Below are 17,323 nucleotides of genomic sequence, written 5' to 3'. Positions count from 1 at the left end.
GAGAACGGCTGAGGAAGTTATAGCTTAAGTCTCACAGTTTTCTATTTCTATTTGATATATTTTAATAATCAGAAAAATAAAACTGTCACGTGGGTTGTTTCATTAACCCATTAAAGGTCTCCTAAGAAAGGCTTTAAGAATGTCAATTTCCGGGGCGCCTGGGTGGCTCAGATCTCCGTATGGGGCTCTCTGCTCAGCAGGGAGCCTGCCTCTCTTCCTACTTGTAATCTCTGTCAAATAAATAAATAAAATCATTAAAAAATAAATATAAATAAAAATGTCAATTTCCAAAGGCTGGACATTTAATCTTCAACCATTCCATTCCCCTAATTAGCCATCATCAATCTTTCATTATAACAATTTATTTGCTTTAACTGCTTTCCAAATTTATTTTAACTGCTTTCCAATCTCCTCCTATTCATAGGCTAGTCTTTATAAACAAACAGTAATCCCCGTGATAGGTTACCAGAAAATTCAAAGAACCTTTTAAGGCAAAGTGATCAAAATCATTGTCTGTAGGTGACCAACTGGCGAATAGGGATGCCAATCGCCGAAAAGGACAGAAAATGACCAAGTAGGAGCCACCAATACACAGCCATATGTAATCAAAAGCCTCCACCAACCGCGAAACGAGGTTTACACCAGCGGTGCCACCTGCACAGTTACCGGGTCACACTTCTCCAGCAAAATCGCGCCAAAGCCCCAATCAGCGATGACGCTGGACGTAGACTGCTACGCTGTGACATCAGCGCCAAGATGGCTGCGCCCTGAAGCTTTTCCCTCCTACCCTGAATTTCTGCGGCTAGCCTGCGTCAGATTCAGGGTCAGACTCTAACTTTCTCCAGCTATGTTTTCTCTGCGCGGTTGTGGTCCCTGTGTCGCGGCTTCTTTCACCAAAAAGCACCTTCCGTTGCTCCGTTTCATCGGTGACAGCGCGGCGCCTCTGAGTACGAACTTTGACGTGGTAGTCATTGGCGGAGGACATGCCGGGACCGAGGCAGCCGCGGCTGCTGCTCGGTGCGGCTCCCGAACTCTGCTACTCACCCATCGCGTGGACACGATCGGTAAGGAGCTCGGGTAGCGTGGAGCTTGGCGTAGGTCGCAAGCTGCCAGTAAGCCGCTTCACCGCTTCCTCGGTTGCTGATGGGGGAGCCTCTCCTCTTCCCCAAGGCTAGTGAGAATCCTAATGTCTGTGGTTTTATCCTTTTGAGTTTCACAGATCAGGTAGGCCTGACCCAGAAACCTGGATTAGGCTGTTCCGTGGACCATGTATTGTGCTGCTGCTGACAGAAGTAGTTTGGGAAAGAGGGAAACTAAGAATACGAGCTGATAGTTTCTTACTTCATTTTTGTCCTTTACCCTTTACTAGCTTGTTGCTTTGGAAATAGAGTGAATTAACATTTATTAGGAATGATTTGATAAACGATTGTTGTGGGTTCTGTGGTTGGTGTTGTTTAGATTTTATTTTTATTTATTTATTTGACAGAGAGAGACACAACGAGAGAGGGAACACAGCAGGGGGAGTGGAAAGCAGGCTTTCCGCCGAGCAGGGAGCCCAATGCAGGGCTTCATCCCAGGATCCTGGGATCATGACCCCAGACAAGGCAGATGCCCAAGGACTGAGTCACCCAGGCGCCCACAGTTGTTGTGTTTTTATCGAGATTTTATGAAGCCCCTTTGAAGAACGATGCTACCTTGTATTGTATTCTATATCTCTACTTGGTGTTTGTTTCCTAATTTTGTGATCAGGAACTGGCAGTGCTTTTTTCACACTTAATAGGCAGTGGGTGGTCGGCTATAATTTAAAGCAACACCTCCTTCTAGCACCATAATAGGTGTTAGCTAAAACTTCATCTTACAATGTTGCGCCCGAGTTTTCGCGTCTGAGAGACCACCCAGGAGCCAACACCGATGTAATCACACGAAGGTTTATTTGACAAGCTTAAGCTTGGGCCCAAGTATACCTGACACAGCGGAGTAGGGACTTGGACCCTGAGGTGACATGCTTAAACTTGGGCCCAAGTATACCCAACGCAGCAGAGTAGGGACTTGGACCCCGAACCAGATTACAGTCAGTGTTTTTAAAGGCAGAGTAGAGGTGGGCTCGGCGGTGGGTGAGAACAAAGGGGATATTCAGAAGGACTATCAGGGTAAAGAAGACTGTCAGGATATTGAAGGCCTGGTTACTATCAAGCTAAGGCTGTTTTTCCCTCTAATGAGGCACTAACATGAAGGGAGTTGGGAGTTTCCTGGTGGAATGTCACATTCCTCCTATCAAGCATCCTTGTTAGTGAGACTTAGCACTGGGACATTTGTAAACCGAGGGAGACTCCTGTCTTGCAGGATTGTGATTTTTACAAGTTAACTATTTGTTCACATCTACTACAGAGGGGAAGGGAGCAGGTGGAGAGGGGGTGCGAGGTGCCAGCTTTTGCTTTGTCAAGATGGCTGTACTTCTGTCAGGGCTAGACTAGAGGTGGGTACAGCCATGTTTTTCTTGGCCTCCACAGTAAATCGTGCAAGCCTATGTTTTTTTCCCCTCCTGCATTTTGCTTAAGAGTGAATAGTAGAAATATTAACTGTTTTGCAAAAATTGTGAATAAAATGGGGTGCCTGGGTGGCTCAGTGGATTAGGCCTCTGCCTTCAGCTCAGGTCATGATCTTAGGCTCCTGGAACCCAGTCCCCACCCCCATCCCGATGGGGCTCTCTGCTCAGCGAGGAGCCTGCTTCCCCCTCTCTCTGCCTGCCTCTGCCTACTTGTGATCTCTCTCTGTTAAATAAAGTCTTTAAAAAATTGTGAATAAATCACATATTTGATACTGAAGTACTTTTAAAAAATTCCCATTCAGCTCATAACTGGAGAAATAAACACTGTTAACAGTGATTCTTTTGGGGGGGGTGATGTGATTACCCAAAAGATTACAATTTGCTTATTAGACATTTCAGGGTTTATATTTTAAGAAATAAAGACTGGATACTACCTTTCAATAATAATTTAAAATTTTAATGAAAAAAGTATTGTATTATTGAACTAAGATGGTCATTAAATATAAGTAATGTAGTTCTGTGAGGGATAAAGGGATTCTTACCAAAATCCATATTCATATAATTCAGTCAATAAAATGCAATCTGTTTTCTTTTTAAATAAATGCATTTCAGAAATAATAACTCTTATAGATGAGCTTAGTGGATGACAGTTTTGTTCTAGAATCAAAATCTGTTTTGTAAGATAATTCAATATATTGGAGAATCTTAAATATTTTTACATGGCCTCAGAAAGATAGCTTTCTCTTAGAACTGACCTAAGAGTGCAAAAGGCAGAATTGTCCTGTTGTGATTTTGTCATTATAGTGTGCTAATAATAAAGTTAGAGACAGAAAGTCTTTTATTTTCTACTAACCTGGAAAATAATGTTTTTTTTTTTTTTTGCCAACTATTTTTACATTTCACAATGAAAAAGAAAAGTCTTGTGCACCTGTTTATTCTGTGTCGTATTACCTACGCATTTCATGGAAAATGTTGACCATTAAAGAGATTGTTAGACATTCTGTATTTTAATCCAGGCTTCACAGAGTTCTAGCTGTGTGACCTTGGACGAGGGACAATTTATTTAACCCTCAGTTTCTTTATGAAAAAGAAACGGTAAAAAACGGTACCAACTTCAGTTTGCTATAAAATTTAAATCAGAAAATACAAGCAAATCATCTGCAACAGTGCCTGACCCATTAAGTGGTTCAGAAATTAAACTATTTTATAAGCTTTTCTACATAGCCAACTTAAATTCTTTAGCTTAGTGAAAAATGGACTGATTTATACTTTTGTGGGGGCAGGGAAGCAGGCTCCCCACTGAGCAGGGAGCCCAATGTGGGGCTCTATCCCAGGACGCTGAGATCATGAGCTGAGCTGAAGGCAGAGGCTTTAACCCACTGAGCCACCCAGGCGCCCCAATTTATACATTTTTATTACCAAGTACTGGTACCACACTTGGGATGTTAGTAGTCTTTACCTAAGGATACAGATAGACTTTCTTACAAATAGTCTTTCTTTCTTTCCTTTTTTCTTTTTTTTTTTTTTAAAGATTTTATTTATTTAATTTTTGACGGACACAGATCACAAGTAGTCAAGGAGGCAGGCAGAGAGAGAGGAGGAAGCAGACTCCCTGCTGAGCAGAGAGCCCCACATGGGGCTTGATCCCAGGATCCTGGAATCATGACCCGAGCTGAAGGCAGAGGCTTTAACCCACTGAGCCACCCAGGCACCCCGACAAATAGACCTTCTTATCCCAACTTCAAATGATTGGGAATGAAGGCTAGTTTCCTGGAGTTCTATGTGGAGAAAAATCAATCTTGAGGCTAAGCAAAAGAAAAGTGGCATGTTCAACTTTTATGCCCATAAGGAGAGGGGCTCAACATTGATAAATGTATTTGAGAAAAAGTTTTCAGCAATTTAAAAAGACAAGGATTTCTTTTTTTTTTTTTTTTTTTTAAAGATTTTATTTATTTACTTGAGAGAGAGACAGTGAGAGAGAGCATGGACGAGGAGAAGGTCAGAGAAAGAAGCAGACTCCCCATGGAGCTGGGAGCCCGATGCGGGACTCGATCCCGGGACTCCAGGATCATGACCTGAGCCGAAGGCAGTCGTCCAACCAACTGAGCCACCCAGGCATCCCCAAGGATTTCTTTGAATGTGACTTTTACAACTATAAGTTTTATAAATAGGTATATAATGTATGGTAATTCAGCAAAGGACCTAGAAGTTGTCTAGTTTAGAGATACAGGAAGTGGTAGAATTTCAGAAATTTGTCCCCCCCAACCCCCGCCTATGTGAAGGAGACTCATCTCTAGGGATGAAAGTTTGAGATAAATGTTGGTTATTAGAGGGATTAGAGATTTTTAGAAATTAACTGATTTATAATGATAATTTAAAACCAAGTCATTTTGGGGTACCTGGGTGGCTCAGTCGGTTGGGCTTCTGACTTTTGGTTTTGGCTCAGGTCATGGTCTTCTGGTTGTGCGACTGAGGCCCCCCCCGCCATACTTGGACTCCAAGATCAGTGTGGTGTCTGCGTGTCCCTCTCCCTCCCCATCTGCCTCCTCCTCCTCTCTCTCTCTCTCTCAAATAAACTAATAAATAAAATCTTTAAAAAAAAAACAACTAAAGTCATTTTGATGAGTAGCAATATCTAAGACAAAGGATCACAGCTTTAGATGCTCTAGGAGCTAGATACATAATTTAAATGAGTAAAGCTGGAGCACCTGGGTGGCTCAGTGGGCTAAGCATCTGCCTTTGGCTCAGGTAGGGTCTTGGGATCCAGTCCCTCATCAGGCTCACTGCTTGGCAGGAACCTGCTTCTTTCTCTCTCTGCCTGCTGCTCCCCTGCTTGTGCTTGCTTGCATGCACACATTTCTCTCTCTCTGGCAAATAAATAAATAAAATCTTAAATAAATGTGTAAAACAACATGGAATAATGGGAACAGTGGTGAGCTAGAAAGTATATCCTCATTCATTGTTTTATTTGTTTTTAACAAAAGCTTCATATGGGGCACCTGGGTGGCTCAGACTAGGAAGTGTCTGCCTTTGGATCACATCATGATCTCCAGGTCCTGGGATCGAGCCCCATGTTGGGTTCCCAACTCAGCAGGGAGTTTGCTTCTCCCTCTTCCTCTGCCTTTCCCTGTGCTATCTCTGTCTCTATGTATCTCTTTCAAATAAATAAATAAAAGTATTTAAAAAACAAACAAACAAACAAAAGCTTTGTGTTTACCAAGCAGAACATCACCAGCAAATGACTGAGTTATGAGCTCTGATCTAAAATGTATCCTCTCGGGGTGCCTGGGTGGCTCAGTGGGTTAACCCTCTGCCTTCGGCTCAGGTCATGATCTCAGGGTCCTGGGATCAAGCCCCGCATCGGGCTCTCTGCTCAGCAAGGAGCCTGCTTTCCTTCCTCTCTCTCTGCCTGCTTGTGATCTCTGTCAAATAAATTAAAAAAAAAAAAAGAAAGAAACTCAGGAATGTAAATTGGTTGCTTTCATATAAACTCAGTGATAGGATAAATATTCACTGTGTTTATTGATTTTATGTGTGTATGGAGCACTTTTCTAAGGTACTCGTAGGACTACTTATGTCAATAATAATATTTTATATGTTTGAGAAAGTCATAAAATTTTTAAACATTGCCGATGGAAAATTATTTATGATTAAAAAATTTTTAAGCCAATTCAAAGAAATTATGTGATTTTTGAAAAAGTGAAAATCAGAAGCAGAGAGTATTATACACTGAGAAATAGTTTACACTGGGAAATAAAACAGTTATTAGTAAATGTTACTCATTGCTTATTCTGTGCCAGATACTGTGCCACTTGCTTTGTGTACACTCTCATTTGCAAGTAACAAATCCTTATTATTTAATTAATTTAAACAAAAAGGAGAATTTATTTTTTATAAATTTATTTACTTATTTGAGAGAGAAAGTGAATGGGAGGAGGGACAGAGGGAGAGAGAGAGAATCTCAAGCAGACTCCCTACTGAGCACAGAGCCTGATAGTGAGGTTTAGTCTCACGACCCTGAAATCATGACCTGAGCTGAAATCAAGCTTAACCAGCTGAGCCACCCAGGTACCCCCAGAATTTATTTATTTATTTACTTTTTAAAGGAATTTATTTATTTATTTGACAGACAGAGATCACAAGTAGGCAGAGAGGCAGGCAGAGGCGGGGGGGGGGGGGGGGGGGGGGGAATGCAGGCTCCCTGCTGAGCAGAGAGCCTGATGTGGGGCTCGATCCCAGGACCCTGGGATCATGACCTGAGCTGAAGGCAGAGGCTTTAACCCACTGAGTCACCCAGGCACCCCAAGAATTTATTTTTTTAATATGAAACTTGCAAGTAGGGGCACCTGGGTGGCTGAGTAGGTTAAAGCCTCTGCCTTCGGCTCAGGTCATGATCCCAGGGTCCTGGGTTCGAGCTCCACATCAGGCTCTCTGCTCAGCAGGGAGCCTGCTTCCTCCTCTCTCTGTCTGCCTGCCTCTCTGCCTACTTGTGAGCTCTGTCATATAAATAAATAAAATATTTTTTTAAAAAAAAGAAACTTGGAAGTAGATTACTTTTAAGGTTGGTTAATTCAGCAATTCACAATGTCCAAGAATTCATTCCTTCCATATCTCCATTGTGCCATTTATGCTAGCTATCCTCGTGATTAGAAAATGGCTATAATAGTTCCAGGTGTCACATCCAGACATGACAACTTTCAGCCTAAGAAGGGTGTTTTTTTTTTTCTTCCTTGTATCTCTTTAAAGAGGAAAAACAATTCATTACTACAGACCCTCTCCCCTAAAGGTCACCCCTCATGACTCATTTCCCATCCCTCATCCAGAGAGTAGCAAGTGGAAACAGGATTATCATGATTACTTAGATCAATGAAGATTTATTCCTACTGAGCTTAGATAACACTCCCTGAACATAAACCTTACTGGGGAGTTTTTACCTAAATAAAATTGTCATTCTGTATCAAAGGAAGAGGGGAAATAAGCTGCTGCAGTTATCATTCCTGTTTTTATAGTAGGGGAAGTGAGGTAGAGAAAATTAAATAACTTGCCAAAATGACAGACCTTGTAAGTGGTAGATCTAAGAACTGAGCCAGATCCCTTTCACTTGCTCCTAATCACAGCATGATTCAGCCTCCTTATGGAGACTGTAAAAACTTGCAGAGGGTTTGATGATGACTATAGTGGACATATCCCTTTCCTATCCTTCCACCGCCCATAAAAACCTTTGAGGTAACCATATGAGTTAGACCTTCAAATAAGACTAGGGGAATTTGGGGCGCCTGGGTGGCTCAGTGGGTTAAGCCTCTGCCTTGGGCTCAGGTCATGATCCCAGGGTCCTGGGATGGAGCCCCACATTGGGCTCTCTGCTCAGCAGGGAGCCTGCTTCCTCCTCTCTCTCTGCCTGCCTCTCTGCCTCCTTGTGATCTCTCTTTCAAATAAATAAATAAAACCTTCAAGAAAAAAAAAAAAAGACTAGGGGAATTTAAGAAGAAGGTACAAAATATGGTTTCTACTTTCAGGAAGCTTATAATTTAATTATTTTTACAAAATAAGCAGAAAGGAAACAGCAGATGGCATTTATGGAAGACATAATTGATTGTAACAGTGAATCAGTGCCAGGGAACTTATGCTTGATTTGGGGAAGGTTTCATGAAGTAAAGATTTCAAAGCCACATTTTAAAGGAAAAGGCAACCTAATAAACCAGTGAAAATGTGTGTCAAGGAAAAGATTCAAAAGAAACTACAGTCAGTGGTTTATCTTCCAAGATGCCCTGAATGACTCTTGCATCCCATTGGGATTTTCTAATTTTGTATTGTATGAGATGATTCTGATCACTTGTACAGACATTTCCCTTTTAAACACTCACTACGGGGATCCCTGGGTGGCTCAGTCAGACCCACCTTCAGTTCGGGTCGTGATCCAGGGTCCTGGGATCAAGTTCCGCATCAGGGCCTGGGGCGGGGGGGCGGGGGCTGCTCAGCGGGGAGTCTGTTTCTCCCTCTGCCTGAAGCTCCCCCTGCTTGTGCTCTCTCTCTGACAAATAAATTTTTTTAAGTCTTTTTTAAGGGGCACCTGGGTGGCTCAGTGGGTTAAAGCCTCTGCCTTCAGCTCAGGTCATGATCCCAGGGTCCTGGGATCAAGCCCAGCATCAGGATCTCTGCTCAGCGGGGAGCCTGCTTCCTCCTCTCTCTCTCTGCCTGTCAAATTTTAAAAAAAAATCTTTTTAAAAAAATAAAATATAGGGCGCCTGGGTGGCTCAGTGGGTTAAGCCGCTGCCTTCAGCTCAGGTCATGATCCCAGGGTCCTGGGATCGAGTCCCACATCGGGCTCTCTGCTCAGCAGGGAGCCTGCTTCCTCCTCTCTCTCTCTGCCTGCCTCTCTGCCTACTTGTTATCTCTCTCTGTCAAATAAATAAATAAAATCTTTTAAAAATAAATAAATAAATAAAAATTAAAAATAAAATATAAATACTCACTACGTGCAGGATGCTCATATATTTATTTTATGTCTGTTCTCTTTTATGTCTGGTCTCTTTAGGTCAGATGTCCTGTAATCCTTCCTTTGGTGGCATTGGCAAGGGGCATTTAATGAGGGAAGTTGATGCCTTGGATGGCCTGTGTTCTCGAATCTGTGACCAATCTGGTGTACATTACAAAGTATTAAACCGGCGTAAGGGACCAGCTGTTTGGGGTCTGAGAGCTCAAATTGATAGGAAACTCTATAAGCAGAACATGCAGGTAAGGATGGGACAGGAAAGAAAAAAGGGAAGACTATAGTGATTATTTAACTGTTAGGTTTCAATCTGTGTTCTCTTTTGACAGAAAGAAATCCTAAATACACCACTGCTTACTGTTCAGGAGGGAGCTGTAGAAGACCTTATTCTTACAGAACCAGAGCCTGAGCACACTGGGAAATGCCGTGTCAGTGGTGTGGTTTTAGGTATGTGCGGGTTATAGATGATAATAACACTATCAGACTCTGTGTGAAAAATTAATTTGAGAGCAGAACGTGGAAATGTTTTGCTTATTCTAGGAAATTGTTATGTTTTTCCTCATGGAAAAGGAAGACTGCATAAAAAATTATTTTCTTTTTTTTGTTAACATATAACGTATTATTTGTTTCAGGGGTACACGCCTGTGATGCATCAGTCTTACGCAATTCACAGCACTCACCATAGCACATACCCTCCCCGGTGTCCATCACTCCACCACCCCGACCCTCCCACCCTCCTCTCCTCCAGCAACCCTCAGTTTGTTTCCTGAGATTGAGAGTCTCTTGTGGTTTGTCTCCCTCTCTGGTTTCATCTTGTTTCATTTTTTTCTCTCTTCCCCCATGATCCTCTGTCTTATTTCTCAAATTCTACGTATCAGCGAGATCATATAATAATCATCTTTCTCTGATTGACTTATTTCACTTAGCATAATACCCCCTAATTCCATCCATATTGTTGCAGATGGTAAGATTTCTTTTTTTTTTTTGATGGCTGCCTAATATTCCATTGTGTATATATATACATCACATCTTCTTTATCCATTTCTCTGATGGACATCTAAGCTCTTTCCAGGGTTAGGCTATTGTGGACATTGCTGCTATAAACGCTGGGGTGCATGTGCCCCTTCGGAGCACTACATTTGTATCTTTAGGGTGAATACCCAGTAGTGCGATTATTGGGTCATAGGGTGGCTCTATTTTCAACTTTTTGAGGACCTTCCGTACTGTTTTCCGGAGTGGCTGCACCAGCGTGCATTCCCACCAACCGTGGAGGAGGGTTCCCCTTTCTCCGCATCCTCGCCAGCATCTGTCATTTCCTGACTGGTTAATTTTAGCCATTCTGACTGGTACAGTGTGGTAACTCACTGTGGTTTTGATTTGTATTTCCATGATGCTGAGTGATGTTGAACACTTTTTCGTGTGTCTGTTGGCCATCTGGATGTCTTCTTTGCACAAATGTCTGCTCATGTCTAAAAATTATTATCCTCCTTTCATCTTGATATTCATGAAGCTCAGTCAAAATCGGGGCTCATTTATACCATCTTAGTGTAGTGCTCTATAGCCTGCTTTATAACCTACATCTTAGTATAGTACTAAGATGTGCATTTCCAGGGCGCCTGGGTGGCTCAGTCATTAAGCGTCTGCCTTCGGCTCAGGTCATGGTCCCAGGGTCCTGGGGTCGAGCCCCACATCAGGCTCCCTGCTCATGGGGAGGCCTGCGTCTCCCTCTCCCACTACCCCTGCTTGTGTTCCCTCTCTCACTGTGTCTCTATCAAATAAATAAAATCTTTTTTTAAAAAAATGTGCTTTTCCTCCTGGTCCTTCTTTTGTAATTTTTACTTTTTCTGGTCCTGACTTTAAGTTTTTTAAATTTATATATATTATATTTTATTATGCAATATTTTATACAATGTTGTATATGTTTTTTTATTTAAAGGAGTTATGGATGAACTTTTTTATGGAGGGGGAGGGGGACAGGGAGATATAGAGAAAGAATCTTAAACTGGCTCCATGCCCGGTGCAGAGCCTGATGTGGGACTTGATCTCACAACCCTGGGATCATGACCTGAGCCAGAATCAAGATACAGACACTTAACCAATTGAGCCACCCAAGTGCCCCATGAATTAATGTTTTAATCAAAATAATACAAGCACATAATTTTTACAAAAGTCAAATAGAAGTTATTATGAAAAACAGTTATCTCTGTTATCTCACTTTACAGACTTAACCACTTCAGTTTCACTTCTGATATGTACTTACATACTTCTAAATAGTGTGCTTATACTTGTACTGCCTAAATTATCAGTATTAGACATTATCTATTAATTTTTTTTTTTATTTATTCATTTGACAGACAGAGATCACAAGTAGGCAGAGAGGCAGGCAGAAAGAGGAGGAAGCAGGTTCCCTGCAGAGCAGAGAGCCTGATGTGGGGCTCGATCCCAGGACTCTGAGATCATGACCTGACCTGAAGGCAGAGGCTTTAACCTGAGCCACCCAGGCGACCCAATCTATTAATTTTTTATAGTAGCTCTCTTTAATCCCTTACTTTCCTTCTCTCTTTTCTAATGTATTTATGCTATAAATTTTGACTGATAGTATTTATATTGTTATAATTATATTGTTATATATTGTGATTAAATATTCTTCACTGTATGGGGCACCCAGGTGACTCAGTCATTAAGCATTTGCCCTCAGCTCGGGTCACGATCCCAGGGTCCTGGGATGGAGCCGGGCTTCAGGCTCCCTGCTCGTTGGGGAGCTTGCTGCTTTCTCTCCCTCTGCCCCTGCTTGTGTTCCCTCTTTCGCTGTGTCTCTCTCTGTCAAATAAATAAATAAATCTTTTAAAAAAATCTTGTTCGCTGCAGATCCACATAGTGTGCTATGTTTTTCCTTTCATATACTTCTTTGCTTTGCCTTGGGTTAATATTTGCCTTTTTTTTTTTTTTTTAAGATTATTTATTTATTTATTTATTTGACAGACAGAGATCACAAGTAGACAGAGAAGCTGGCAGAGGGAGAGAGAGAGAAGCAGGCTCCCTGCTGAGAAGAGAGCCTGATGCAGCGGGGCTTGATCCCAGGACCCGGGATCATGACCTGAGCTGAAGGCAGAGGCTTTAACCCACTGAGCCACCCAGGTGCCCCTGCTTTATTTTTTATTTGCTTATTTTACTTATGGACTTGTTCAGCTCTTTCATTAGGAAAAAAACCTGTCATTTTGTCAGTGGTCAAGTAATCTCCCAATTCTGTTTTTTTCTTTGACACTTCCCGCGCAGAGACATCAACTTTCTCAGTTCCCCCACCCCATGCTATACTCAGGACAATTGCTCTCTAAACCTTCTGCACAGATGCTATTTTGAGCCTTCCTTTTACTACCTTGTGTTACATCATCCCATGTTTCTTGAGACTTCAGTCTGTTTCTTTCTTATTTCCTCCTTTTGCTGGAGCACATCTTCTAGTAGTTTCCTCAAAAAGGAGGCAAGGAAGGTAGGTTTTTTTGTGTTTAAGCATATCTGAAAGTGTCTCCTTTTAGACTTGACTCTAAATTTGTCTGAAAATTTAACTAAAATTTTTTTTCTAAGAATTTTAACAGTCTTGTTCCATTATCTTTTAGCTTCCAGTTTTGCTATTAAAAAGCAGTGCATATTGGTGCACTTGGTTGGCTCAGTTGGAACATGCGGTTCTTGATCTTGGGGTTTTGAGTTTGAGCCCTATATTGGGTATAGAGATTGCTTAAAAATAAAATCTTTAGGGGGGCGCCTGGGTGGCTCAGATGGTTAAGTTTAAGTCTGCCTTCATCTTGGGTCACCATTCTGGGGTCCTGGGATCGAGCCGTGCATCAGGTTCCCTGCTCAGTGGGAAGCCTGCTTCTCCCTCACCCTCTGCTGCTCTCTCTGCTTATGGTCTTTCACTCTCTCTGTCGAATAAATAAATAAAATAAATAAAATCGGGACGCCTGGGTGGCTCAGTTGGTTAAGCAGCTGCCTTCAGCTCAGGTCATGATCCCAGCGCCCTGGGATCCTTGCTCGGCAGGGAGCCTACTTCTCCCTCTGTCTCTGCCTGCCATTCTGTCTGCCTGTGCTCGCTCTCGCTCCCTCTCTCTTTCTGACAAATTAAAAACAAACAAACAAAAAAACAACAAAAAAAAACTTTTAAAAAATAAATAAATAAATAAAATCTATGAACAAAAAATTTTTTAAAATAAATAAGATAAAATAAAATCTTTTTTTTTTTTAAAGATTTTATTTTATTTATTTGACAGAGAACACAAGTAGACAGAGAGGCAGGCAGAGAGAGAGAGAGAGAAGCAGGCTCTGCACTGAATAGAGAGCCCGATGCGGGGCTCGATCCCAAGGTCCTGGGATCATGACCTGGGCCGAAGGCAGAGGCTTTAACCCGCTGAGCCACCCAGGCACCCCTAAAATAAAATCTTTAAACAAAACATGAATGTATATGGTGGGGGGAAGGAGAGAAGGAAACAACCACAAGAGACTCTTAACCATAGAGTACAGACTGAGGGTTAGATAGAGGGAGGTGGGTGGGGGACGGGCTAGATGGATGATGGGTATTAAAGAGGACACTTGTAATGAGCCCTGGGTATTGTATGCAAGTGAAGAATCACTGAATTCTACTTCTGAAACTAATATTGCACCTGTATGTTAACTAACTAAAATTTACATTGAAAATTTTTTTTAAATCAGTATGAACTAGAAGAAAAAAAATAATAAAATCTTTTAAAAAGAAAAAAGAACTTGGGGTATCTGGGTGGCTCAGTTGGCTAGGTGTCTGACTCTTGATCTCAGCTCCAGCCTTGATCTCAAGGTTGTGAGTTCAAGCCCCACAGTGGGCTCCATGCTGGGTGTGGAGCCTACAAAAACACAAACAAAAACCAACAATAAAAAAAAAGCTCAATGTATATTTACATTTTTTTTGTATATGAAAGGTTTTTTGCTTTCTAAAAGCTGGGATCTTGAATTTGTCTTTGGTGCTCTGGAATTTTAAAGTAGTGTCCCTTAGTCTGCTCTTTGTTCATTCATTATGGTGAGATACTAAGTGTTCCCTTTTAATCTGGAAATCTGTCTTGGATCCGTATATTTTCTTCTATTATTTCTCCATGCTTTCTTTCTGTAACTCCTATCCCTTTCTGGGTTGGTCTTCTGGGCTTCTTCTAATTTTACTTTTTGTCATCCTCCCCCCCGAGATTTTACTTATTTATTTATTTGTCAGAGAGAGGGAGAGAGAGTGCATAAGCAGGCAGAGTGGTAGGCAGAGAGAGAAGGTTCCCTGCTGAGCAATGAGCCCGATTCGGGACTCTTTTTTGAGGAGGAGCATCTTGGTAGTGAAGCCTGGGCCTAGAGAGGTCTGCAGACTTGGATTCAAGGCTTGGCTCTGATGTTGGGGTGTTCTGGGTACTGCAGAAATCTGACTCGGGGGAGCCTGTGTGGCTCAGTTGGTTAATCGACTGCCTTTGGCTCAGGTCACAGGTCCTGGGTTCCAGCCTGCAGGGGTCTCCCTGCTCAGTGGGGAGCCTGCTTCTCCCTCCTTATATCCCGCTTCTTGTGCTCTCTGTCTCTCTCCCAGTCAAATAAAATCTTTTAAAAACTTTTTAATGCTATTTTTTGATCTATATTTTATAGGCACAAAAATACAATGTTTTATTGTGGCAAAATGTACATAACATAAAATTTGTCATTTTTGCAGTGTACAATTTTTTTAAGTGTACAAGTTTTTTTAAGTGTACAATTCAGTACCATTAAGTACATTCACAGTGTTGTGCCACTGTTAGTACCACCCATTTCCAGAACTACTTGATCATCCTAAACTGAAACTCTGTACCCACTAAACAGTAACTCCCCATTACCCAAAGAATAAGCCTAACATTTTCCTATAAGATAGGAATACAAAACCTTTCTATATAGATTTAACTATTTCTCTCATTTTCAGCCTCCTTTGTTCCTACATTCCTCAGTTCTCATTCTCAGTTCTCCAGTTTGCAGCTTTGCAGAGCAAATTATTTAATTTTCATTGGTACGTTCTCTTCAGATTCTTGAGTTGTATCCTTCTCGCCTCTGCTGGGTTAGTTATTGCTCTTTCATCTGCTCTCTGTCTTATGAAAATATTTTGAAAGTTCTCATCTTTTGACAAGTTCTTTCCCATTAGTTGTCCTTTTGGGTTTATACCTTTTTTCTGTCCCTTTATTTCATTTTCTTGGCGTTTTAGGAGGTAGAAAAAAATCATGTGAGGTAGTCTGTCATAGTTAACCAGGAGTCTAAAATTAATTCTAAAAATTAACTGAGACTAACTTTTCAGTACTGATTTGATTTTAGGAGGATGTGAACTAGTTTTTATATGTTGTTATGTTCTCTCTCCCAGCTGTCTTGGATTCTTGGTATTAATAACATGTAGCCTTCTTACTCATTTAAAATTCTTTTTCAAGTTTCCAAAGACACATTTTCTCTGTAGTTCTCATGTAAAATAGGCACATTTCAATTAGATCCATGATAACAGGTCACAGTTTTTACTCTTTCTTATCCTTTAGCGGATGGAAGCACAGTACATGCAGAGAGTGTGGTTCTGACTACCGGCACGTTCCTGAGAGGCGTGATTGTAATCGGATTGGAGACGCATCCCGCGGGGCGTTTAGGAGATCAGCCTTCCATAGGGCTGGCTCAGACTCTGGAGAAGTTGGGGTTTGTGGTGGGAAGATTGAAGACTGGGACTCCACCCCGAATTGCCAAAGAGTCCATTAATTTCAGCATTCTAAACAAGCAGACACCAGATAATCCATCCATACCATTCAGTTTTATCAATGAGACAGTGTGGATTAAGGTAAGATAATTTACGAAAACTTGACTTTACAGGCGGCTGCGGGCATTCACAGGAGAAGGTAGCCTAACTCTCCCTCCATCCCTCTTTTCCTCCCTTCTCTCTTCTTCCCTGCCTCCCTTCATTCCTTCACAAGTCACCTTACATTCCTGTTGCTTAGGGTGCAAAAACAGGATCTTTAAAAGGATTAGCTAATTTGGTACTTGGGTGTTTCTGTAAGTTTTTAAATTTCATTACTTCAGTAATTTTGTCAATTTAAACTTTTGAAACAGTTTCAGACCTACATAAACATTGCAAGATCATTAAAACAAACTCTTGTAAACCAGTGAAGTTCACCGACTGTTAATATTTTACCACATTTATCTCTAATAGAGATATACATATATATTTAATCTATAAAAATGTAATATAGACATTTATCTTTATTCTTTTCTTTTTCCAGAACATTTGACTATAAGTTGTAGAGATCATGACCCTTTACTTCTACATACTTGAGTATGGATTTCAACTAAGCACAGAGACATGCTCTTACATTACCTCATTGTAGTAATGAAATTTGGGGAGTTAAACACTGATACAATGCTGTTATCTAATATAAATATAGTTCATAGACAGATTTGCTGATTGTCCCAATATTGTTCTTTACTAGCAACCTTTTTTTTTCCAATCCAGGAAAAAGTATAGTATTTAATTGTCATTTCTCTTTGAACTGGAACCATTACTTAGTCTTTCATGTCACTGGTAATTTTGAAGAATACAGGCTACTTTTTTGCTTACCTTTGGATTTATTTAAAAAAAAAAAAGAAAGGCATATTGTGTGTTTAGAAGAGAGGACTAATAATTGGTGGTCCTAGTTTCTGGTGGGTGTTATCTTGATAAGTGGCTCCACATAGTCTGCTGTCATGAGCAAGTTGCTTTTATATTCTTGCATTGGTAAAATGTAAATTGTGATGCTACTTCCTTAGTGTGTGTATTTTTAAACTGTTTACTATAAAATTTCAAGTTTATGGAAAGTAGAAAAAAATAGTATCACCCAGTTTCAAAAAGTAACATTTTCTGGCATTCCTGTTTCATCTTTTCTTAACACTTTCTTCTTGTGAAGTTTTTGTTTTTTGTTTTTCAAGATTTTATTTCCTTGTCAGAGAGAGAGAAAGTGTGCATAAGCAGGGGAAGCGGCAGGCAGAGAGAGAAGCAGGCTTCTCACTGAGTAGGGAGCGCAGTGCAGAACCCAGTCCCAGGCTCCTGGGATCTGACCTGAGCTGAAGGCAGTTGTTCAACCTACTGAGCCACCAAGCCATCCTGACTTCTTGTGAAGTTTTAAAGCTACAGCCCCAAATATCACATCATTTCACTTACAAATACTTTGGTATAGGTCTTTAACAGATGAGAACTTTGTAAAAAAATCAAACAAACAAACCAACCAGCTACAATACCATTATCACACCCAGAAAATAAGGAC

At 41.1% G+C, this 17,323-nt stretch overlaps 1 protein-coding gene across 1 annotated transcript in view; it reads left to right on the top strand.

Annotated features, from left to right (window-relative positions):
• The first annotated feature begins 735 nt into the window (after positions 1 to 735).
• Positions 736 to 17,323, top strand: part of MTO1 (mitochondrial tRNA translation optimization 1) — a 29,354-nt gene continuing 12,766 nt past the window's right edge. The window contains exons 1-4 of the mRNA XM_059400151.1: positions 736 to 1,064; positions 9,084 to 9,283; positions 9,368 to 9,485; positions 15,578 to 15,867. Of these exons, the coding sequence (XP_059256134.1) occupies positions 848 to 1,064; positions 9,084 to 9,283; positions 9,368 to 9,485; positions 15,578 to 15,867 (825 nt within the window). The 5' untranslated portion in view covers positions 736 to 847. The remainder of the gene's footprint in view (positions 1,065 to 9,083; positions 9,284 to 9,367; positions 9,486 to 15,577; positions 15,868 to 17,323) is intronic.

Source organism: Mustela nigripes, chromosome 5 (genome assembly GCF_022355385.1).
Source record: "Mustela nigripes isolate SB6536 chromosome 5, MUSNIG.SB6536, whole genome shotgun sequence".
Lineage (NCBI taxonomy): Eukaryota > Metazoa > Chordata > Mammalia > Carnivora > Mustelidae > Mustela > Mustela nigripes.
The sequence above is the reverse complement of the archived record's forward strand: the minus strand, read 5'-3'. Positions and strand labels throughout refer to the sequence as shown.